The 26509-nt window shown below is 42.2% G+C and overlaps 2 protein-coding genes across 2 annotated transcripts in view; both read right to left on the bottom strand.

The window, feature by feature from the left end:
* Positions 1–563: 563 nt before the first annotated feature.
* On the bottom strand, positions 564–8785 carry NR0B2 (nuclear receptor subfamily 0 group B member 2). Its single transcript, XM_060784518.2, has 2 exons — positions 7961–8785; positions 564–2877 (listed from the first exon to the last, which is right to left on the bottom strand). The coding sequence occupies exons 1-2, from the start codon at positions 8481–8483 to the stop codon at positions 2636–2638; spliced, it is 765 nt and encodes a 254-aa protein (XP_060640501.1). The 5' UTR covers positions 8484–8785; the 3' UTR covers positions 564–2635.
* Positions 8786–13940: 5155 nt separating this feature from the next.
* The window catches only part of NUDC (nuclear distribution C, dynein complex regulator), a 38009-nt gene continuing 25440 nt past the window's right edge, over positions 13941–26509 (bottom strand). The window contains exons 7-9 of the mRNA XM_060784516.2: positions 26292–26375; positions 22886–23004; positions 13941–15500 (exon numbers count right to left, since the gene is read on the bottom strand). Coding sequence (XP_060640499.2) covers positions 15449–15500; positions 22886–23004; positions 26292–26375 — 255 coding nt within the window. The 3' untranslated portion in view covers positions 13941–15448. The remainder of the gene's footprint in view (positions 15501–22885; positions 23005–26291; positions 26376–26509) is intronic.

Genomic DNA, 26509 nt, shown 5'->3' with positions numbered 1-26509 from the left:
TGTTATTCAGCTTTCATTGGAATAGATAGGCGCCAATTCTGCATAATGTTTGGGTTTGTAGTTAAGATGTGAGGAGAAGTCATAGGGAGGAGGAAGCAGGCTTGTTTCTGCTGCCCTGGAGACTAGGATGAAGTGTAACAATGGTTTCAAACTACAGGAAAGGAGATTCCTCCTGAACATTAGAAAGAACTTCCCGACTGTGAGAAGAGCTGTTCAGCAGCGGAACTCTCTATCCCAGGCTGTGGTGAAGGCTCCTTTGGAGGCTTTTAAACAGGCTGGATGGACATCTGTCGGAGGTGCTTTGATTTTCACTAGTTCTTGGCAGAATGGGGTTGGACAGGATGGCTCTTCCAAATCTATGATTCTATGACTTCCTTTCCTTCCTTGGTCACCATTGGACCTGTTTCTGTTTTGTCCACATGTTTCTTTACACCGAGCCCAGAATAGGATTGACTCAGTATCCCAAATAAAGTAATTATAATCGATCTGTCAACCACAATCTCCGTAATCTTCAAAATGACACCAACTGTTGGTTGTATTTCAAAACATTTTATTTGTTTTCTTTTTTAAAAAAATAATAAATTAGCAAATTGTTGTTAACATACAATCACATAGAGACACAGTATACACAAAATACCGACATCAAGGGCCTGTGCAAAGATAGTGTTACTCTGTGTATGCAGCAGTTGTGTGAACTAAAGCAGTAAGCAGCCACTTCCCTGGATAAAACATCCATTGTGGAGGAGATTTTGTGATGAAAAGCTGGAAAGAGGAATGAAGGTTTCTGTCCTTCAGCTGTTCTTAATGACATTTTTTTTGGTCATGTCAGGAGCGACTTGAGAAACTGCAAGTCACTTCTGGTGTGAGAGAATTGGCCATCTGCAAGGACGTTGCCCGGGAACGCCCGGATGATTTGATGTTTTATCATCCTTGTGGGAGGCTTCTCTCATGTCCCCGCATGAGGAGCTGGAGCTGATAGAGGGAGCTCATCCGGCTCTCCCCGGATTCGAACCTGCGACCTGTTGGTCTTCAGTCCTGCCAGCACAGGGGTTTAACCCACTGCTCCTCTAAACGACATGAGGATCAAAGGTTAATTAGGGTGCATCTACACCGTAGAATGAATGCTGTTTGACATCACTGCCACGACTTAATGTTGTGGAGCCCTGGGAGTTGTAGTTTTGTAAGGTCTGTAGCCTTCTTTGCCGAAAAGTGCTGCGGTCTTGCCAAACTACAAATCCCACAGCATTGAGTCATGGCTGGTTTTTTTGTCCATGTCAAGAGTGACTTGAGAAACTACAAGTTGCTTCTGGTGTGAGAGTGTTGACCGTTTGCAAGGATGTTGCCCAGGGGACCCCCAAATGTTTTGATGTTTTACCATCCTTGCGGGAGGCTTCTCTCATGTCCCCACATGGGGAGCTGGAGCTGACAGAGGGAGCTCAACCCGCTCTCTCCCCAGATCCGTCCTGCCAGCACAAGGATTTAACCCGTTGTCCCACCAGGGACTTCTGTCATGGCTGTTAAAGTGGTGTCAATCTGCATTCATTCTGCAGTGTAGATCCATCCTGAGATGCCCCACAGTCATAGAAGCGTCGAGTTGGAAGGGGCCTCATGGGCCATTGAGTCCAAGTTGCTACTCATGCACAACCTCAGCTAAAGCTTTCCCAGCAGGTAGCCATCCAGCCTCTTTTTCCAGACATCCACATCAAAATATATTTGACTGATTCATACCAAACAGTGCAATTTGAGACGAACTGTTTTGTCATCTAGCATCATAACCCTTGGAGGGCTATAACTTGGAGTACTATAAGGGAAACTGTTCCACTAGTCATCAGCAGGCCTCTTTCGTCCTGTATATCCTCACAGCTTCTTTCATCAAGGAAAAACACACAACAAATGTGCAAGGCGGCACATTTGGATTCTTAGACACAATACACAGGTCTCCGCCACTTGACACCAGCTAAAACCAAGTGATTCTCAGAAGATGTGATAAGGAGAGAGTACTTGCACCTAAGCAAGAGATGAACATGCCGGTTGGTTTATGTGTAAATAAATCCCTTATTTAAGCTGAACTAGTCCCAATATCTATTATTTCAAAAAGAAAGCGAGATAAATATCATGACTAAGATATTCAAAAGCGGTGATGTATTATTACAGAAGGAGATGGGTTTCCTCTCATTGAAACGTTACTGGAAGCTGCAGTCCCTTGAGGAAGGGCAGTGGATATGAAGACATCTCAGCGCCATCAGAAAACTGCAATTCCCAGCATCCTTTGAGAAGTATGAGGATGTTATAAGAGTTACGATGGAAGGAAAATCAATATAAGTGTGTCAATCGCATGCCCTTAAATGCTGCAGGGGTTTTGACCCGCATTACCCCTATTTCATACATTGTGATTGTATTTCTGATATCCTTTGCAATGCTGCACAAAAATAGGAGGGTTTCCCCCCGCCATAACGTGATTCTGACTTTAGTTGCTTGAAAGACCAAATTGCAATTCACCTTCTTGTGTTTTGAGGTCTAGACAAAGAATAAGTCTCTTTATCTGCAAAGTCTCATTAGGATGCTCTTATCCACATCTTGAATTCAGTAAAGAGTCATAGCTTTGATGCATGCACAGAAGGTGATGTTGAAGGAGCTATTTCACTAGCAACATATCCGAGAGCAGTTCGAGAATGTCCATATTGCCAATGATGGGCTGAAAGAAAAGTTCGGTGATGAGAGAAGGAGGGATGGACTTCAAGGAGGAGGAAACCAGCAAGACGCGGGCAAAACGGCCTTGATCTTCCAGGTGAAGAAGCGCCAAGACCTCTTGGAGTGCTCTCTGAGCTTCTTTCTGGAGGCTCTCGATGTAAGAGGACGCTTTAAGACCAGGAATGTCTGAAGGAGGAGAGAGAGGAATATTCAGATTAACCACAAACTGTGAACATGTTCATTGGAATCCTGGAAGCAGATGAATTTCAAGTGCCTTCAAGACTGTGCATTATCTCAAATATTTATTACAGTTCCAAGCCAGTACAAACTCAGCTAAAATCAATGCTTTAAACACTAATTTCTTCAGTTTTATCAGCGTTTCGTTTTGTAAAAAGCTAAAACTTCGTTCTAGTTTTCTTTTACTACAAAACGATATTACTCAAGTCTAGTAAATTTTTGTTCAAATAATAAATCTATATCTACAGTATATTCTGGCGTATAAGACTACTTTTTAACCCAAGAAAATCTTCTCAAAAGTCAGGGGTCGTCTTATACGCGGGTGTAGTCTTATGCATGAGAGTTGTCTTAACTCTATATTTTAACTGGAAAAGTTGGGGGTCGTCTTATACGCCCAGTCGTCTTATATGCCGGAATATACGGTATATAAATAAAAATGTAATGTATTGTCAAAGGCTTTCATGGCCGGGATCACTGGGTTGTTGTAGGTTTTTCCGGGCTATATGGCCATGTTCTGGAGGCAATTTTTCTCCTGACATTTCGTCTGCATCTATGGCAAGCATCCTCAGAGGTAGTGACCTCACTACCTCTGAGGATGCTTGCCATAGATGCAGGCGAAACGTCAGGAGAAAAATTGCCTCCAGAACATGGCCATATAACCCGGAAAAACCTACAACAATCCAAAAATGTAATGTTCGTTTGTGGGATTAACATAACTCAAAAACCACTGGACGAATTGACACCAAATTTGGACAGCATATACCTAACAACCCAATGTATGTCCTTCACTCAATTTCTTTTATTTTGCTATTTGGAAGTTGTAGTTGCTGGGATTTATAGTTCACCAACAATCAAAGAGTATCCTGAACTCCACCAATGATGGAATTGAACCAAACATGATACACAGGACTCCCAAGACCAACAGAAAACACTAAAAGGGTTTGGTGGGCATTGCCGTTGAGTTGTAGTTCACCTACATCCAGAGACCACTCTGGACTCAAACAAGGATGGATCTGGACCAAACTTGGCACAAATATCCCATATGCCCAAATGTGAACTCAGATGGAGTTTGGGGGAAATAGACCCTGACATTTGGGAGTTGTAGTTACTGGAATTTATAGTTCACCTACAATCAAAGAGCATTCTGAACCCCACAAACGACAGAATTGGGGCAAACTTCCCACACAGAACCTCCATGAGCAACAGAAAATATTTAAGGCCATCCAGTCCAACTCCCTTCACCAGGGCAAGAAAACAATCAAAGCCCTCCTGACAAAGAGCCATCCAGCCATAGATATAGATAGATAGATATGATTCACACACACACACACACACATATATGACAGATAGAGTATCATAGATTTTAAAGGGACCCCTAAAGAAGGACAATTATATGTTGCATGTTCCAGAGTAGGCAAACCAGACAATCTCCACATCAACACTGACAAGAAACAGCAAGAAGTGCTGTTTACCCACAAGCATAAAGAAATTGCATATATTAGAAACCAACACTTTTTCATTACTTTATTTTCCAGATCACCAGACTGGGCCACAGCAACGTGTGGCAGGGGACGGCTAGTATATAATAAAAGTGAATGTTTGTATGTTCGTATGCAGAGATGTATGTGGCAGCTTTCTGATTGGCACCCACTTTCACAGACCACTGTGACCAGCATGGGTGACATATCTGGACCAAACTTGGCACACAGAGCCCCCATGACCCACTCTACATCCTGGTGCTGTTTGGAGGAGGAATGACAATGGATGATGGGATTTGTAGCATTTTCAAATCTTTCAGTTCCCACAGACCACTGTGGACCCCAACAAAGACCGATAAAGGAGGGCGGACCATGGATGATGGGACTTGAAATACCTCCATTCACTTCCCGAGACCACTGCGACCCTCATCCAATGGCTGATAAAGGCCAAACTTGGCACACAGAGCCCACATGACCCACTCTACATCCCGGTGCGGTATTGAGGAGGGTGGACCACAGAAGATGGGACTTGAAGTACATTCACTCACTTCCCAAGTCCACTGTGAACCTCATCCAATGACTGATCAAGACCAAACTTGGCACACAGAGCCCCCATGAGCCACTCTATGTCCTGGTGCTATTTGGAGGAGGATGAACCATGGACGATGGGACTCGCAATACCTTCACTAACTTCTTGAGACCACTGCGAGCCACATAAATAACCAATCTTGGCACACAATGCATTTCTGAAATTACTTGGGCACCGCCGGGTCCCCAAGCTAGTATCATAATAAATTGAGTGTAGGGGCTAGATCAGGCATGGGCAAACCCAGGCCCGTGAGTCGAATGTGACCCCTTGGGCTCTTTTCTCAGGCCCTCGTCTCTCTCAATATTCTATCCTTCCTTCTCTCTTTCCTTCCTCCTTCCCTCCCTCCTTTCTTTATCTCCCTTTCCTCTTTCTCCTTCCTTCCTTTTTGTTTTTCCTTCCTTCTCTTTCCTCCCTCCATCCTTCTCTCCCTCCCTCCATTCCCTTCCACCCTTCCCTCCCTCCCTTTCTTCTTTTTCCTTCCTCCTTTCCTCCTGTGGGATGTTTAGCCAGGAGAAGGTAGAAAGGGAACACGAAAAGCATGTTTCAAGATTTTAAAGGGTGTCGCATTGAGGAGGAGGAGGGGGAAAACTGACTTTCTGCTGCTCTACAGACCAGAGCACAAGGGAGCAATGGGTTCAAATGGCAAGGAAAGAGATTCGACTGAAAAGATTAGAAAAAACTTCTTGGAGAGTAGCCTAGGCTGTCCGGGAGTGTGGTGGAGCCTCCTTCTCTGGAGGCTTTTTCCTGTCTGGGCTGGAACAGGGTGGGCGAGCTGGGAGGAAGGGGGTTCTCCCCCAAGTCTCCTCCCTACCCTTTCCTCCCCTTCCTCTTCTCTTTCAGAGGCAGAAAGTGAAGGAAAAACAGGAAATGTTTGGATCCCAAAAGGGTTGGCCTTGGTCAGGATGAGATGGTGGACAGGAGAGAAAATGTGTATCCATGGGACCCCTATTGCCTACTCCTGATATAGAATCCTAGAGCTGGAAGAGAACCCCAAGAGCCATCCAGTCCAACCCTTTGCCATGCAGGGAAGCACAATCAAAGCACTCCTGATAGACTCTGCGGAAAAGCCTCCAGAGAAGGAGACTCCACCACACTCCTAGGTAGCCTACACCACTCTCTAACAGCTCTTACTCACAGGAAGTTCTTCCTCAGCTTTTCAGTCAAATCTCTTTCCCTGCCATTTGAAACCATTGCTCCCTTGTGCCCTGGTCTCTAGAGCAGCAGAAAGTCAGTTTTCCCCTCCTCTTCAATGGGAGACCCTTTGAAATCTTGAAACATGGTTCTCATGTTCCCTCTCTACCTTCTCTTCTCCCAGTTCAATATCCTCAATAGGGAAAGGAAGAAGGAAAAAGAGAAGAAAGAAAGGGAGGAAGGGAAGGAAGAGGGAATGGAGGGAGGGGAGGGGGGAAAGAGAGAAGGAAGGACAGACAACAGGAAGGAGAAAGGGGGAGAGGAAGGAAAGGAAGGAAGGACAACAGGGTTGAAGGGATGGAGAAAGAGGGAGGTAAGGAAGAGAAGGAGGAAGGAAAGCGAGAAGGAAGGAAGGATAGGATAGTGACACAACCTAAGAAAACAGCGCAAGGGGCCACATCCGACCCCAGACCTGGGTTTGCCCATACCTGGCATAATCTCTTTCCTAACGGGAGGCTGCAATAATACTTTAGCTTACAACTCCAACCAGATATTATGGGACTTGTAATCAGAACATGATTGCTCATGCTCTGGATATCAGAAATTACAACCAACATTGCCATTGATGTACCACCTGGTATCTTTTTTCTACAGGTCACTTGTAACGGCACACCTTTATCAATATCTCATCCTGCAGGGGTGACACCTGTTACGGTTTGCTGTTACTCTAGTAAAGCTGTCCTATAATTTTTCATCAACAAAATTGCAAGATAAATAAATGTGAGCCTTATGAAGGTTGGTACCCCTGGGGGGCTCATGAGGGGTTACCAAAGACCATCAGAAAACACAGTACTTTCTGTTGGTCATGGCAGTTCTGTGTGACAATCCCATCGTTGGTGGAGTTCAGAATGCTCTTTGATTGTATGTGAACTATAAATCCCAGCAACTACAACTCCCAAATGTCGAAGTCTATTTTCCACATACTCCACCAGTGTTCCCATTTGGGCATATTGCATATTCGTGCCAAGGTTGGTCCTGATCCATCATTGTTTGAGTCCACAGTGCTCTCTGGGTGTAGGTGAACTACAACTCCAAAACTCAAGGTCAATGCCCACCAAACCCTTTCAGTATTTTCTGTTGGTCATGGGAGTTCTGTGTGCCAAGTTTAGTTCAATGCCATAGTTCATGGAGTTCAGAATGCTCTTTTGATTGCAGGTGAACTATAAATCCCAGCAACTATAACTGCCAAACAACAAAATCGACCCCCCAAACTTTCAAATTTGGGTGTATTGGGGATTTGTGCCAAATTTGTTCCAGTGAACGAAAATACATCCTGCATATGAGATATTTACATTATGATTCATAACAGTAGCAAAAATCACAGTTATGAAGCAGCAACTAAAATAATGGAGCCCTCGGTAGCACAGTGGGTTAAACCCTTCTGCTGGCAGGTTGGAGGTTTGAATCTGGGGAGAGTGCGGATAAACTCCATCTGTCAGCTCCAGCTCCCAATGCGGGGACATGAGAGAAGCCTTCCACAAGGATGGTAAAACATCAAACACCCTGGTGTGTACCCTGGGCAATGTCCTTGAGATGGTCAATTCTCTCACATCAGAAACAATTTAGTTTCTCATGGCACTCTTGACACAAAAATAATAATATGATTGGGGGTCACCACAACATGAGGAACTGTACTCAGGGATCGTGGCATTAGGAAGTCTGAGAAATGCTGCTCTACACCATACTGGCTTTCCTCTTCCCTCCTATTTTTTATGAAAAGCTGGCCCGTTTCTCACAGACCTTCTTACTGCACATGGGTTCAAGCAGGACTTACCAGGGTTGAAAAGAATGGCGCCTTTCAGATAGGCATATTCTTTAGGGCTCAGGTCCAGGCTATAGAAAGAGTTCAAGCAGCACTGTAGCCGCTGCACACTGGCCAGTGTGGGCTGTGTCCTCTGCGGCTCTTGCCTCTTGCAGGGCCCATCGAGGAGGATCCTCTCCAGCATGCTGGGGGCAGGGGTCTCCATCACCTCAAAGGTCACCATCTCCTGGACCAGCCCCAGAAGGAAGAGAGGTGCCCAGCAGCTATCTAGCAGCAGGAGCTGGTCATCCCAGGGCAGTAGCTGGAAGGACGGCAGGTTCTTCACAAAGGTGATGGTCTTCACCAAGACATCAGAGGCTGCCTGGCAGGTCACTTGAGGGGTCCGGAGGCAGACCGTGCGGCGCTTGTGGCACATGCAGCTCTGTTGGGAAAAGCCAGCGCTGCTCCTGTTGGGGCTCAAGTTCTGGCTCAGGAGGGTGTAGAGGATGGCGTTCTGGTTTTCTTCATGGTGCCACGGGCACTTTTCGCACTCCATGATCAGGTTGGAGAAGAACGTAAGGAACCGCTATCTGAAAAGCAAACGCTTTCCCTATACAGGTGGCTTGGCAACTGTCTTGGTCCTACCACACCTTTTGCTCACTCCACAGTTTCTCCCGTCTTTTCTGTAGCTGCCGTTTCCCAGCTTCACTTATAAGGCCCCTGAAGGGATGATTGGAAACCACCCCCACTAGCAGCCTTGACCTCCCTTTGACAAGCAGCCACCGGCTCATTGAAAAACAAGTCAACCCTGAACCAATTGGCTGGGGAGAAACGGAGACTTCACGTGGCCCGGAGAAAGGTTTTCTCAATGAAGGTGCCAGCCGGGGCCAGGAGACCCAGGGGACTACATTTATCTCAATTGTCCTTATCAGTATAAACAAAGTCATTAACCCAGCCTGTACCAAGGCACCAAGGCTTCAGGTGTGTAATCAGGTTTCAGGATATGGCCGGGGTCACTGCCAAGGAGTATGTACACAGACACACTCCATTTACAGCCCAAGAAAGACAGCCCAGTGGCAAAACAGCTCATAAAGATTTAGCCTTGGAACCAGCAACCTGGAAGTCAATTTATCTGTGAGTTGTTTGTTTAACTCAGACAGTTGCTCTTTGCTGATAATGAAGAAAGGGTGGGGAGACCAAAAACACCTAACAGACCAAGTATTATGAGGCTTCTACTGAAGAATACACATACTACAGTGGCTACACCTCTTCCTTTTATGCAAAACTGCATGCACCTGTTTCTGTCTCCCCTATTTCTCCTGGATTTTGATCCAACAGGTGATCACATTGCACCCCATTAATCAATGAACCGAAGATATGATAATCAGATTTGCACAGATCAGGTCTTACACATAAAATTACACAATAGGAGGAAAGTTAGTTGAGTGCCAGCCGTAAGAGCCAGTGAACAATCAAGGCCTTTCAAAGATTTGTGAAATGACAAGGCGTGACACACCGGTGCACCACGACAGGGAGCCCTGCAGTCAGTGAATGGTCATAAAGCACACAGGAATGGGGTCAATGGCCTGTTCTCAGATCAGGAGAGAGAAAAAAAGGAAAGCTTGCAACTTCCAGCAGGGGAAAAATGTTGTAAAAGACTGGCAGCATAGAGCATAGTGAAACTACCACTTGCAATGCTGTTAACAGCTTTTTACCCTTATATTACCCCAACTTTATTCTCCATCTTCATCGCTATGAGATGAAGATGGAAGGTGGGAAGCTTCCCATCTTGTTGATGGGAAGCTTCCCACCAGAGTGGAAATCATCTATCGGACAGATGGCAGGCTGTTTAACCTCAGCAGACTGAAAGCCAAAACAAAGGTTACAACATCTGTTATAGAACTCCAGTATGCTGATGACAACATCCTCTGTGCACATTCAAAAGATCTACAAACCACTCTAAACACCTTCACAGAAGCATATGAGAAGCTCGGCCTGCCATTAAACATCGAGAAAACCAAAGTGCTGTTCCAGCTGTCACCAGCCAACCCCTCTCCAATGCCAGAGATACAGCTTCATGGGGTAACACTAGAAAATGTTGACCATTTCCGCTACCTTGGCAGCCACCTCTCCACCAAAGTCAACATCGACACTGAAATACACCACCACCTGAGCTCTGCGAGTGCAGCATTTTTCCGAATGAAGCAGGGAGTGTTTGAGGACCAGGACATCCATAGGGAGACCAAGGTGCTTGTTTATAAAGCTATTGTCCTCCCAACCCTGCTATATGCCTGTGAAACATGGACTGTCTACAGACATCACATGCAACTCCTGGAACGATTCCATCAGCGCTGTCTCCGAAAAAATCCTGCAAATATCTTGGGAAGACAAGCGGACAAATGTCAGTGTGCTGGAAGAAGCAAAGACCACCAGCATTGAAGAGATGGTCCTCCGCCATCAACTCTGCTGGACTGGCCACATTGTCCGGATGCCCAACCACCGTATCCCAAAGCAGTTGCTCTACTCCGAACTCAAGAACAGAAAACGGAATGTTGGTGGGCAGGAAAAGAGATTTAAAGATGGGCTCAAAGCCAACCTCAAAAACTCTGGCATAGACACTGAGAACTGGGAAGCCCTGGCCTTTGAGTGCTCCAGCTGGAGGTCAGCTGTGACCAGCAGTGCTGCAGAATTTGAAGAGGCACGAATGGCGGGTGAAAGAGAAATGTGCCAAGAGGAAGGCGCGTCAAGCTAACCCCAACTGAGACCGCCTTCCACCTGGAAACCAATGCCCTCACTGCGAAAGAAGATGCAGATCAAGAATAGGGCTCCACAGTCACCTACGGACCCACCGCCAGGACACCGAACTTGGAGGACCATCATCCTCGGACTACGAGGGATCGCCTAAGTAAGTAAGTAAGTAACCCTTATACAGTCCTTTCCAAAGGCTCTCTTAGGACCTTATCGTATTGGGATATACTATACACACACACTCACCCACACCACACCATATTTCTGGATGCATAGTGTATTAAGATGGGATTCTTATGTTTTGAAAATACTAAGCTTTGACTCATCACATCATGGAAGATGGCTCCTCTTTTTTATATTTTTATTATTTTATCATGATTCAATACATTTGTTATACAGTGTTTGTTTTACAGCAGATAAATATTATTCAATACAACCTACCATGCTTTAACTTTTGGCATCTCGTATTATTTTTCTGCTTATAAGTATTTTCTAACCCTCACCGCTGTACTCCCCCCCCCCCCCAAAGCCACGGCTTTTACATATCATCTGTCCAAAATTTCAATTCTTCTTGTGGAGGTAACTTTCCTTCTTTATTTTTCAATCCTTTTCAATAAATTTTCTCCATCAAAATCACTTTGTTTCCATATACCCCTTTTAACTTTTAAAATACATGTCAGCTTAGCATTTATTGCCAATTTCCATACTTCCTTGTACCACTCCTCTGTTTGTATATTTATTTCTCTTTTCCAATTCCTTGCTATAAGCAATCTTGCTATTGTTAATAAATTCGTTATCGCATCTTTATCCTCTTTTTTAAATTGTTTATTATTATATAATGATAATAAAGCTATACTAGGACTTCTTTCTATTTTAATGTTCATTATATCTTCTATTTCTCTAAATACTTTCCCCCAAACATTATTTACATATTTACATTGCCACCACATATGTATATATGTTCCTGATTCTTGACATCCTCTCCAGCAATTTTTTGAATAGTTTTTATTTATATTTGCTATTCTTACTGGTGTTAGGTACCATTTCCATATTAGCTTATAATAATTTTCTTTAACCCATATTGATACATTTTTAGATGTCTTTGTCTCCATAATTGTTGCCACTGTTTCATTTATTTTTATCCCTAAATCTTCTTCCCAAACCTCCTTGCAGGTGTAATTTTTTGTTTTTCCTTTCTTTATTTCAATTATCTTATATACTTTACTAGTTACTCCTTTCAAATTTTCATGCTTCTCTACAACCCTTCCATTTTGTATTATTTGTTCAAATTGGTTAAGCTTACTTCTGTTTTTATTATTTTTTCCCCAATTTTTAAACCATTGTTCTAATTGTATACAATGGAACCATGTCAATTCTATTTCTCTAAATTCTTCCATAACCATTTCCTTCTTCATTCCAACCTTTATCCAATCCCCTCTTTTGTCTAAGTTTTTCCCCTTTAACTTTTTATCCAGGCACTTAGCACTTAGCATGTAGCTCTCATGGAGAATTTTCTCAGGGAAAGTTGGTATCACTGCTGTGTAGCAGGAAGCAAGCGGGAGTGAACGAGCAGTGCCAGTCGTCAGTAGCTCATTGACTGGCATTGTGGTGAAGGTTAGAGATGAGCATCCTCATTCCGTTTCCCTCCAAGTGCGAAGCTTGTGCTGTAATATGCTACCTAAATGCATGAATGCCACTGCAATTCATTGCGAAATCATTTCAGTTTATGGAGAGGATGTCATGTCAAGACAGCATGTGACAATTGGGTACGGTATATTTATTTATTTATTTTATTATTTAGCAATTTTGTATACCGGTCTTCTCCCCTCTATCGGGGGACTCGGTTTCCAACAATAAAATCACAAAACAATCATTAAAAACATCATATGGCATATTCAATTAAAACGTTATAATAGCAAAATGCAATCACATAATAACAATGGTCAGTCGTCATAGTGAATTTGTTGTCCATCATTCATCGTCATCTATCCGATCACAGAAATATTGATTCACTCGTCGAAAGCCAAACCCCATAGACAGGTTTTCACCCGTTTTCTGAACGACAGAATGGAGGGGGCAGTTCTGATCTCCAGTGGGAAAGAGTTCCAGAGTCATGGGGCCACCACCGAGAAGGCCCTGTCCCTCGTCCCCACCAGACACGCCTGAGAGGCCGGTGGGACCGAGAGCAGGGCCCCTCCAGACTATCTTAACAACCTAGATGGTTCATAGGGGAGAATACGTTCGGACAGGTAAACTGGGCCGGAGTCGTTTAGGGCTTTATAGGTTAACACCAGCACTTTGAATTGTGCTCGGAAGCTAATTGGCAGCCAGTGGAGCTGGCGCAACAGAGGAGTAGTATGCTCCCTGTATCCTGCTCGTGTTAGCATTCTGGCTGCCGCTCGTTGGACTAGTTGGAGCTTCCAGGCAGTCTTCATAGGCAACCCCACGTAGAGAGCGTTGCAGTAATCTAAACGGGATGTAACCAAAGCGTGGACCACCGTGGCCACGTCAGACTTCCCAAGGTACGGGCGCAGCTGGCGCACAAGTTTTAATTGTTGAAAAGCTCCCCTGACCACCGCTATATTGTGAGACCATGAAGAAATTTTGTAGAGCCATCCAAAACAAATATCATGGGATGCTGACGGTGGGAGTCTTGTCTCCTTCATGACAACATGCATCCGCATCGCTAATGCAATACAAGAGTTGTTGACCTTATTTCACTGGGATGTTTTAAGCCACCCCTCTCACAGCCCCGATCGTGTACCCTGTGATTACCTAAATTGAAGGAACACCTGGGTGTTTTCTGATGAGGAGGAGGTGAAAATCGAAGTGACGAACTGGCCGAAAAAGGTGGAGGGAAACTTCTATAACACAGGCATCAAAAACCCATCCCATGGATGACAAAATGTATTGAACTGAATGGTGATTATGCGGAAAAATAATGTAATACCTATGCTACAATCCATATAAGTTTTATTAAAATATATTTATTCTTTGCATTTAAAAAAATCTTGCAACCTTACTTTCTGGATAACCCTTGTACCTTGACCCATAGATCCACCTGAGTGGGACTACAACTTCTAGTCCAAAACTACCAGAGTAGCCCATATTGTGTACAACATTTCTTTACTGAAGGGGGAAGACCTGGCAAATGGTTTTAATTATACAACACAATGCCTAAGATTCTACTAAAGTTGCTGGTTACTTCGGTATTATTTTGGTACGTAGGTAAAAAAAATAATAAAGAACCCAGACTGACACCACATGAAAACATAACCTTTTTAATTGTACATGCAGAATACAAGCTGCTTTAAGCAATGAAGAAGGAAAAAGCAAGGACATCTGATCTTCCAACACATCAAAGATATGCTTGCCATCCAATGTGCCCCTGTTAACAGCGAAAACAGCCACTTGCTTAATGTTACTGTAATAAGATAGGGCAGCATTCCTCAACCGGGAGGCTGCCAGATGTGTTGGATTCCAATTCCCATCATTCCCAGCCAATGGCTATGTTGTCTAGGAACAATGGGTGGCAGTTCCAACAAATCTGTAAGATGTCAGGGAAGGCTACAGTAAAACATCTGCACAGTTCACATGGGTTCAATTTATCTTAAGCAGAGTCTAAGTCAATGGTGTCAAAATTGTGACCCTCCAGCTGTTTTGGACTTCAGCTTCCAGAATTCCTGGCTGTTGGACAGGGTGGCAATAGGGGTTTCTGGAAGTTGGGGGCCAAAACAACTGGAGGGCTACAAGTTTGAGATCTCTGGTCTAAGTCAACCTCCTTGAAATATTCAGACATTTAGCAGCCCTATCTACTCCTAAAACACGGTTCTCTAAGGCAGAAACAGTACTGCAATTCAACCCTCTAGTGTTTTGGGTTGATATATACCACAGAAGATCTGAAATTATTACAACAGGGCTTGGCAGTAGCAGTTGAAGACAGAGCTGATGAAAGTAGGAATATACCAGATTCTGATGTGACTGATCTGAACAGCCCTCTCATTTCAATCTAGCCAAATTTTTAATTATGTGTATTTAGTATCTCAATCATGTAAATTTGGATGTTTGTAGAAGTACTGACAAGCAGATAGAAGTATTCTTCACGATACTCCTTTCTGTGCTTACACATTAATGTCCACATAAGAACCTATGCAAACAAAGGGCATGTTGTTCTTAAACAGCATCACTTTTGGGAGGTTAGAACAAGCATGAGACACTCACAGGCTCATCTGCCAGTGAAACAACTTTTAGAGATCCTGCACTGAGGTTACATTGACAGGGCTTACTTAGTTTGGTGCAGGAATGCTGGAGGGAATGATGATTGGGTGTTTGAGGAAGGGATGCCCAGTTCTCAATTCAAAAGCAGGGGCTGAAAGAGCAGCAGATGAGCAAGGCTGGCATCATCAATGCTCGAAACAACCAAATCTCATCCTAAACCTGTCAGAATAATATAGATGCAAGGGAAACACACAATTTCTACAATGAATCCCCCTTTGCTTCGTTTCTAATTCCTTGACATAACTTTTCCTACAAAAAAAAAAAGCAAAGCAGGCTGATAAATAGCACTGCTAGAAATTCCAGGTGGCAACATGGATTAAACAGCACTGCGTTTCTTATATGGAAAGCTCACTCTGAAGATAGTGTGAACATTCACAGCATCTCAAAGAAAGGGACATAATGTCCTGTTCAGGAATATTTTTCTTTAAAAGTCGTTGGGAGAAAGGGAAAGGAGAGAGAGGGAGAGAGAAAAAAGGGGTCAGGGTAGAAACCACATTAGTTGAATTTTGCTTTGGAGAAATCCATTTCTGGATGTTGTTCCATGAACCTAAGAGAAGAAGAGAAATTCACATTACTTGAGATGGCTAGGGAGATACAGCAATCTTATACCATGAATACTTGAAAGTCAATTCACGTCCTTCTCAGAACAGTTACCAGCTCTTTTATTCTGGGGAATAAGTACCATATATACTCAAGTATAAAACCAACCCAAATATAAGACGAGGCTTCAATCCCTGATGAAGGCAAGACATCCCTTGCCCACAATATCTAGTAATCTATAAACATAATAAATGTGAAAAATCTGTATGTGGCAGAGGTGTCTATTTATTTATTTATTTTATTTACTTACTTTATTTGTATACCGCTCTTCTCAGCCCTTAGGCGACTCAGAGCAGTTTACAAGAATTTAGGTATACACAATACAAAATCATTAAGCATTTAAAAGCAATAGCATCACAAATAATTAAACATCAATATCAATACATCACTACATCAATATAACAAATCCATCAGGTCTCATCAATGAAATCAGAATCCAAACTCGTTATCCGATATTCCGTGTTCAGTCAATCAATCACACTGCTTAGTCGAATGCCTGTTCAAACAGCCAGGTCTTTACTTTCCTCCGGAATGCTAGCAAGGAGTGGGGTCGATCTAATATCTGCAGGAAGGGCGTTCCACAGCCGAGGGGCCACCACTGAGAAGGCCCTGTCTCTCATCCCTGCCAGGCGTGCTTGTGAAGCCGGCGGGATCGAGAGCAGGGCCTCCCCAGACGATCTTAATCTCCTAACTGGTTCATAGGAGGAGACGCATTCGGACAGGTAGGTCGGGCCAGAACCATTTAGGGCTTTAAAGGCTAAAGCCAGCACTTTGAATTGTGCCCGGTAGCAAATTGGCAGCCAGTGGAGCTGGCGCAGCAGTGGAGTGGTGTGCTCCCTGAGTGCCGCTCCTGTTAGCATCCTGGCTGCCGATCGTTGGACCATTTGAAGCTTCCGAGCAGTCTTCAGAGGCAACCCCACGTAGAGAGCATTGCAATAGTCTAAACGGGATGTGACTAGAGCATGGACTACCGTGGGCAAGTCAGGCTTCCCAAGGTACGGGCAACCTCTCGCCTCCACAACAGACAACCTCTCGCCTCCACAAACAGGCTATACTCCAAAGGCCCTCCCTCAATTGCAGATTACAGCAAGTGCAATTCACATGTAGCACAAATGCTGCCAATGTTCTCCCCAAACACTACGGCCCACCACCCAAGGAATGCTTTCATTTGAGGAGAAATTCATCCTAGTAAAATAATAAAGGTAATAATAACAGAGAAAAATAATAAATGTAATAATAATAGAGTAAAATAATAAATGCAATAAAAATAAAAATAATAGAGCGAAATAATGTCAATGTAACAATAACAATATTAATAGAGTAAAATAATAAATGTAATACTAATAACGATAGAGAAAAATAATACATGTAATAATATAGAGTAAAATAATAAATGTAATAAAAATAGAGTAAAATAATGTAAAAGTAATAATAATAGTAAATAGAGGAAAATAATAAATGTAATAATAATAATAATAACCCAGTAAAATAATAAATAACTTTGACTCGAGTGTAAGTCAAGGGGAGCTTTTTCAGCCTTAAAAAAAGGGCTGAAAAACTCGGCTTATACTCGAGTATATACAATACATCTGTTTTTTGTTTTTACATATGCAAGCACAGGCCTTTGGAAAAAGAACAATGTGATCATTTATAGGATTTATATCCTACCATATAATCTGATTTCTAGATGCTTTGTAGTAGTTTTCTTTTTTTCTTTTCTTTTCTTTCTTTTTTTTTTTTTTTTTGCTTAAATCTGCTTTAGTTCTTACTAGCTGTCCCCTGCCACGCGTTGCTGTGGCCAAGTCTATGTATATGTGTTTTGTGTGTGTATATATTTGTGTATATGTGTGTTTGTGTGTGGTTTTGTTCATGTGTTGTCATGCAAATTTTGTTTTTTGGCTTTTTAAGTCCCTTCTGCTGTGTTTTTCAGTGTTTTTATGAGTGATGGTCACTCATTGGCCTGATAGGTGTCTTGTGTCCAAATTTGGTGTCAATTCGTCCAGTGGTTTTTGAATTATGTTAATCCCACAAGCGAACATTACATTTTTATTTATATAGATTTTATTGATTGCTTTAAATGGTGTTTTCATTGGCTGATGTTCTATAATAAGGTAAGATAGAAATATCTTTAATTATAGAAATATGTCCAAAGAAATTGAATTACTAACAAAAAAGTTAAGTGAGGGGTTCATAAGGGAAATTCTGCCAATGAAGTGATTTTATCTGGCTCCTACCAGAAAAAAAGGCTTCTAAGTTTGAAAGGTGACAGATTTCATACTTTAATGCTATATCTTTTGCATGTTGCATAAAACCCTACTGCAGAACAATCTCCCACTTATAGTGTAAAGTCTCAGGCTTCCCTGCTATCTGTGTAGTTCTGTTGAGGTCACTGCCTATGAAGCCACATTAACTCTCTCATTAATAATATCAGTAATTGCCCCAATACGATACACTACAGCTGTAAACAAGTAATGGCAAATTAATCAAATATGCCCTTGGGAACGCTTACCTCCAGGTCAGACACGTAGCACCTGTCTTAAAAAAGTACCATAAATACTCGACTATAAGCCAAGTTTTTAGCACTTTTTTATGCTGAAAAAGCCCCCCACGGCTTATACTCGCATCAAGGTTATTTATTATTTTACTGTTATTATTTTTATTACATGTATTGTTTTACTCTATTGTTAATTATTATTATTATTATTATTATTATTATTATTACATTTACATGATTTTACTTTATTATTATTATATTACATTTAATATCTTTATTATTATTAATATTCGGTCAAAACAAGATATGTGATAAGGTGCAACAGAGATATTGAAAATAATGGACACAGAAAAAGGAAAAGATTTCTTTTTCTCTCTCTAAATATCAAAATATAGAGTCATCCAGCTAGGCTAAATGAAAAGAGATTCAGGACAGAAGAATCTGATGTATGTCTTTACATATGGTAGTTAAATGTAAAGGGGGGGGGGTAGTTAAATGGAATGTATCCTCGAAGGTTTGCATGGCAGGAATCACTGGTTTGCTGTGAGTTTTCCGGGTTGTATAGCCATGTTCCAGAAGCATTCTCTCCTTACGTTTTGTCTACTTCTATGGCAGACATCCTCAGAGGTTGTGAGGTCTGTTGGAAACTAGGAAAGTAGGGTTTATATATCTGTGGAATGTCCAGGGTGGGAGAAAGAACTCTTGTCTGTTGGGGGTAAGTGTGAATGCTGCAATTGATCACCTTGATTAGCACTGAATAGCCTTGCAACTGTAAACAGACTCCCAAAAATCCATAAAAACTCTACCCCACTCAGAGCCATCATGAGTGCTATTGGATCCCCCACATACGACTTGGCAAAATTTCTGTCTGCACAGCTACAACCCCATTTTGGGCTCACTACATACTACATCAAGGACTCAGCTCACTTCATAGAAAAAATCAGCAACCTCAAACTCAACACTAATGACAAAGTGATCAGCTTCAATGTGATGTCTCTATTTACCAAGGTCCCGGTAGCAGAAACCATTGCAGTAATCAACTAGAATTTCCCTGAAGACGTCACAGCCTGTTTCACCATTGCTGCACCCAAACTACTTCCAGTGAGACAATGAATTCTATGAACAGAAAGATGGAGTAGCTATGGGAAGTCCTCTCAGACCAGTCATAGCAAATTTCTACATAGAACACTTTGAAAAACAAACCCTGGAAACAGCAACAAAAAAGCCCACCACATGATTCAGATATGTGGATGACATCTTCACCATTTGGAGCCATGGAGAAGAACTTAGCAGCATCCACCCAAACATCCAGTTCACCATGGAAAAAGAAAATGAAGGAAAACTGCAATTTCTAGATGTCCTAGTCATCCGCAAACCAGATCAACAATTGGGCCACACAGTTTGTAGAAACCTACACACACTGATAGATACCTACATAAAAACTCCAACCATCACCCAAGTCAAAAAAGAGGCACAATTAAAGCCTGGGCAGACCGTGCAAAAAGAATCTGTGAAGCCCATCTTCTCCAAGGTGAAATGAACCCCCTCAACTGGGTTCTACGGGCCAATGGAGACTCCACCACAGACTTCAGAAGATCTGCAAGACCGAGAACAAGCCACGAGAGTCAAGACAGAGACCCACCCAGAGGAAAAGTGTTCTTACCATCAGCATGGGAACCACTGACTGCATATGGAAGCTGATGAAGAAGCACAACCTGGAAACTATCTACAGACTGACTAAGAAAATTCAACAAATGCTACGTTCAGTAAAGGACAAGAGGGATCCTCTCACCTCTGCAGGAGTCTACCGTATATATTGCAGCTGTGGACAAGTCTACACAGGGACCCCCAAATGCAGCATTGCCCACATACGAATCAAGGAACATGAAAGGCACTGCAGACTTATTCAACCAGAGAAGTCAGCCATAGCAGAGCACCTGATGAACCAACCTGGACACAGCATATTGTTGGAGAATACAGAAATGCTGGACCACTCTAACAACTACCATATCAGACTACACAGAGAATCCATTGACATCCACAAGCAAGTGGACAATTTCAACAGAAAGGAGGAAACCGTGAAAATGAACAAAATCTGGCTACCAGTATTTTAAAAAGTCAAAAATCAGGACAGTAAGTAAAGAGCAACACCCCAAAAGAGGGGGAATTCCAGACAAAAATCAATCGGGGCTAGTTAACGCCTCCCAACAAAAGATTCCCCCAGGCAGAACTCAGCCAGGCCTTGAAGCTGCAAGGCCATTCAATGCTAATCAAGGTGATAATTTGCAACATTCACACTTGCCTCAAACAGGCAAGAGTTTTTTCTCCCACCCTGTATATTCCACATATATATAAACTTCACTTGTCTGGTTTCCAACAGACCTTACAGCCTCTGGAACATGGCCATACAGCCCAGAAAACTCACAGCAACCAAATGGAATGTATTTCCACAAGATATCATTATGTCCTGAATGACTTTCCAATAACTTTGAAGCATACGTTCTTTTTATTGCAATTTCCAGTGTGAGAAGGTATATCAGATTACAGAAAACATTTAGACAAAAAATGACATTAGACATACAGATTCTATGCAACTACATTGGATTTACAATTACATTGGTTAACAAACAAACAAAGGGGAATTACATTTTCACTTAACATTCACATATATGTACACGCATTCATCCACATGTATCCAAATATTACCATATCATTTTTTCCTTCCTTGGAGAAGCACCTGTTAGGCCAGACCCTGCTTCCCTGCCAATGTATAGTTCCATAACTTCCATAACACCACTTCAAAACGCTGAAATGCCAAAACTTCTTCCCTAAGAACAATGCCAAGGACCAGATCTGTTTTCCATACAGCAGAACCTGACTCCCTGCACAAAATCGAAAACTCCAAAAGCGCACTTCTTCCTTTTCCCTTGAGAAAGAAGCCCCAAAGGGACCAGACTGCTCCCGTGCAAATCTGCCACTATCCATAGGTACACTATCTCTCTCCTTCCCGTGGAGCAGAGCATAGCGGGTGAACCAGACTCCTCAGGTCGGTCACAATTTGAGCATTATTAGACTGCGTCTTTTATAGGAATATTCTGTTGATGTAGTCCCAAAGTTGTAAATTAATGATAGACATCTTCCATCCTGGATCCATCTCAGTTTCCTGGCCAGATGTTAACTCTGCTTGATCGGTGTTGACAAACACAAGGCTTGTGTTGACTTCCTTCTTAACATAAGGAATGTTGCAAACATTTCCTTAACTTGAAAGAACTTGTAGGTTTTTCCGGGCTATATGTAGGTAGTGAGGTCTGCTGGAAGTAGGAAAAATGGGTTTATATATCTGTGGAATGACAAACATTCACACCTAGCTGCAGCAGACAAAAGTCCTTTGTCTCACCCTGGTCATTCCACAGATATATAAACCCATTTTTCCTACTTCCAACAGACCTCACTACCTCTGAGGATGCTTGCCATAGATGCAGGCGAAACGTCAGGAGAAAAATTGCCTCCAGAACATGGTCATATAGCCCGGAAAAACCTACAACAACCCAGTGATTCCGGCCATGAAAGCCTTCGACAATACATTGTCACAGTTCTTATCAATTCTCATTAGCAGGTTTTGATCACAGTTCCAGCAAGCAGGTAGTTAGTCATTGCAGGCCTTAATATTATACTGGTGTTTCCAAAATTATTAACTCCATTCATACATCCTTCCATTCTTCCATTCATTCCCACACATCATATTAAATTCATATTTGTCAAATCTGCACATTGAATTTCTAGTGACAATGACAACCATCAACATGCATATGTTAGGTATTAAGAAAATGTATCAATTGTGATGGCTGTACTATCTTCAGTACCAAAGGAAACCTATTTGTGTAAGCTGGCAGCCTGAAAACAAAAATGGGTGATCCTATTGCACTCATCTTTAGTTTCTGGGCTTTCCAAATGCATTCAAGGAAATACAGTGTTGCACTAGATAGGCCTTCAGTCTGATAAAACACACCTATTTAAAAAAAAAGAGAAATGCATACGAACGATTCACTCCCCCTTTTTTGAGGGGGAGGCGGTGCATGTGAAGTGTTGTGTTCAACAGAATGTGCAAAGAGTTAAGTGTCAGAGCTAAATAGCGTATTAAAATCTGCCATTTAGTAGCACAAAAATGAGATCAGCTTTCTCTCAATTTCTCGCAGCAGTACAGCAGAAAGAGGATTCACGGTGAAAATTGTGCAATATTTAAAACTTGGTAAATATCAGAGGATGGTGCTATATTTCAGCTCACCCACTGAAGGGCTTTAAGTAGTGAGTTATCGGAAGTGGGATTTGTATCTGGAGACATTAAATTGGTCTCTGGATACTAGAAAAACCCACTCCCCTTGCATCATTTCCCCTACCACCATCAGAGCTATTCAGAATGGAGGAAAGGTAGCCGTGTGCCCTTAATGACTCAGGTGCTAACCTGAGAACAGGGAGCGTCACCCTGTGCGGCCCTAGAAGGGGAATTACTCACAGAAGCTTCTACGCGCACTTTTGCCAAGCAGGGCAATAAAGCGATAACAGTATGGCTGTCTAGTAACCCCGACATTTGAGAGAGGCGGGGAGGAAGTCATGTTATCTTGAATTGAGGCAAAAGGAGATTAAGAACCAGAAACACCATGTCATGGTTCAGGAATAGATGGCACTACCAGGCTCCTGAGTCCCGACAGCACGTTGCTACTTGCCGCGCTGAAGGGCAGGATCCAACCTACAGTCAAACCTGTAATAAGGACAAGGGTCATTTGTGATCCTCTTCTCTATCGCATATTTCAAGGCGCCCACAAATGGACTCTACTCACTTTTTCAATATGTCCTGCTTTTTTTGCTCATCTGATGTGGGGAGACCCATGGACTTCTGACGCTGATCGTACATCATTTTCTCCACCATGCTGCGTGTCTCACTGTCCAAGTCTGAGAGCTTAAAAAATGAGAACAAGAAAGTGCGTGTTTATTCATTTATGCATCTAAGAAATATACATCCTATTTTATTTATTTATTTATAACATTTTTACCCCGCCCTTCTCAACCCCTAGGGTGACCCAGGGAGGCTTACAATTGGCAACAATTCAATGCCGCTTCATAAAATACAAATAGCAAAAATAACAATTAAAACCAAAATAAAAATTAAACAGTATACTTACGATCCATTTAGCTATAGCCAGTCTGGTGGCTATTTATTTAGCCATATACTAATGATTACTCCGCTTCACTTATCCAAATCCACTTCCAAGCCATAGTCAAATATTATCCATTGTCCTTTAACCCGATTGCCCGAAGGCCTGGTCCCACAACCACGATTTTACCTTCTTTCTGAAGGTGAGGAGGGAAGATGATGATCTAATTTCCTCAGGAAGCATGTTCCACAGGCGGGGGGCTACCACCGAAAAGGCCCTGTCCCTCGTCCCCGCCAAATGTTTTTGAGACAAAGGCAGGGCTGAGAGCAGGGCCTCCCCAGAGGATCTTCGTGAGTATCTCACTCCATGTACCAACCCGGGCCCATCGTTCCTCAGGGGAGGTCCTCCTTTCGCCTCTACCAATCTCACAAGCTCGTCTTGTGGGCACAAGGGAGAAAGACTTCACCTCTGTGGCCCCCCGACTTTGGAACTCTTTACCTGGAGAGATCAGGAAAAGCCCCTTCACTGGAAATATTTAAAAAGAACCTCAAAACCTGGCTTTTCTGCTGCACTTTTGGCGAGTAGGTGCACAGCATATTTTACACCCCCTCAAAGTTTTTCGGCTAATGGAGTTCGTGCCCTCCAAATAGGATGTTCTGTCCCACAACGCTGTGTGTTTTATGAGTTCCATTTAAACGTCCTGCTCCTATTTTATCTCATCATAGTCTGTTAGTTGTTTTTATTCAGAATATGTGGCCCGCCCATTGTCATCTCTATTGTGATTGTGTCTATTGGAATTTTTATTATTATTATTATTATTATTATTATTAATAATAATGTCATTTGGATAATGTTGTTGTTGTCTGCTGTATATGCTTTGATTTTACTGCTGTATTATGTTGGCCGGGCTTGGCCCCATGTAAGCCGCTTCGAGTCCCCATCAGGGAGATGGTGGCGGGGTAGAAATAAAGATGATGATGATTATTATCTTAAGCTCCGAGGTGGGACGTAGAAGGAGATACGTTTGGACAGGTACACTGGGCCTTGAATTAATTAATTTATTTATGGCTGCACCTTTTGAAACAGGATTATAAAAATACCAACAGCAAAAAGACTACCATCAATAACAAAATAATGTGGTTTCCAGCATAGCTGAAACCCTTTCCTGCTCTATTCTTTCCTTGCTCATTGGTCTTTTTAGCCACTGACAACCTCTATGGAAGATCTCCCACCACAGGTTTGAGATTAAGCAGCCAGCACTTGCTCAGGATGGATCTACACTGCCATAGAATGCAGTTTCAGAATGCAGATTAAATGCATTGAACTGGATTATATCAGTCTACATTGCTATATAATCCAATTCAATGCAGGTAATCTGCATTCTGAAGTGGCATTCTATGGCAGTGTAGATGCTTCTTAAATCCCTGATGAAGGCAAGACATCCCTTGCCCGCAGTATCCGGTAATCTATACACATGATAAAAGTGAAAAATGTCTATGTATGTGACGGAGTTGTCCACTTACAAACACAGCCTTCTGCCTCCACAAACAGGCTATAGTTCCAAGTGCTGAGAAGCCTCCAAAGGCACTCCCTCAACTGACATTGCAGGTTATAGCGAGCGCCATGAACATGTAGGCCAAGGCCTGCCAATTTCCTTCCCAAACACTATGGCCCACCACCAAGAAATGCTTTCATTCAGGGAGAATGTCATCATAGATGTGATGTGTTTTCTCCACCACAGGTAGGCATCTCAGGGTTCCTCGTGTGGAATTTGCATGACTCCGCCCACTGCCTCTCTCCCTTAACCCTTTCCAAAGTAAACACAGAGGAATTGATTAGCAGCTGAACAGACTGGAGGAGTTTGGGGGTGGTTGCCCTGGGAATAAGGGAGTTGTAGTTCACCCTTATTCAGAGAGCACTGAACCCAGCCAACGATGGATCTGGACCAAACTTGGCACACTGAGCCAACATGGCCAACTGTGCATACTGGCTGGGTTTGGGGGTGATTGCCCTAGGAATCTGGGAGTTGTAGTTCACCCTTATCTAGATATCACTAAACCCAGCTGATGTTGGATCTGGACCAAACTTGGCACAGAGACCCAACATGGCCAACTTTGAATAATGGCAAGGTTTGGGAAGGATTGACCCACAATTCTAGGAACTGTAGTTCACATCCTTATGCATTTTCTAATGGGAAATTTTATTAAAAAAACAAAAGGAAAGACTGTTTTTTTCTTATAAATATCATTACACATTACCAGACTGATATTACCAAACTTCGCAAAACAAACAATGCCTTTATCAACTAACCTGGGCACTGCCAGATCCCCAAGCTAGTATCATATAAAAAGGGACTCTGTGTCTCCTTTGCAAACACCCCCTGGATTAAGGATTACCGTATATACTCAAGTATAAACTGACCCAAATATAAACAAAGGCACCTAATTTTACCACAAAAAAACTGGGAAAATGTATTGACTCAAGTATAAGGTGAGAGTGGGAAATGCAGCAGTTGTTGGTCAATTTCAAAATAAAAATAGAAACTAATAAAATTACATTAATTGAGGCATACGTAGGTTAAATGTTTTTGAGTATTTACATAAAACTGTAATTTAAGATAAGACTGTCCAACTCTAATTAAACCATTATTCTAACCTTCTTCAATGTAAATGTGCTTACGTATCCTTCCAATAATAATAATAAAGTAAAATAATAAATGTAATAATAATAATAGAGTAAAACAAATGTAATAAGAATAAAATAATAAATGTAATAACAGTAATAAATCGAGTAAAATAATGTAATAATAATAACAGAGTAAAATAATAAATGTAATAATAATAATAGAGTAAAATAATAAATAACCTTGACTCGAGTATAAGCCGAGGGGGGTCTTTTTCAGTCTTAAAAAATGGCTGAAAAACTCAGTTTATATAAGAGTATATATGGTATACTTATTTTTAACACTTTGGCAATGTACCTGCTTCAGCCAGATAACTAAATCTCTTGATAAGTTCTTAAGTTTGTAAAATAAAAGGACAAGATGTTGTTAACCGTCCTGTTAAAGTTTCATTTAAAAAGAAGCACTTACTTTGGAGTTCTCTGGGTTAATTTTCTTGGTGTTAATCTCAGGGTCTGTTTGAACTAACTTGTTCCACCACTCCATCTTGTTGATCTAAAGGAAAGACAATTAAGGATTTCACAGTAACAGCAACTTCTATGAAAGGAATGAGTGCATTAGGAATTTAGCATTTTATATTTATTAGTGAGTAAAGATTGACATGTAACTCACTTTCTCATCACAGTAAG

The sequence above is a fragment of the Anolis sagrei genome, chromosome X (assembly GCF_037176765.1).
Source record: "Anolis sagrei isolate rAnoSag1 chromosome X, rAnoSag1.mat, whole genome shotgun sequence".
NCBI classification, from domain to species: domain Eukaryota; kingdom Metazoa; phylum Chordata; class Lepidosauria; order Squamata; family Dactyloidae; genus Anolis; species Anolis sagrei.
Note: the sequence above shows the minus strand (reverse complement) of the source record. Positions and strands in the feature narration are given on the sequence as shown.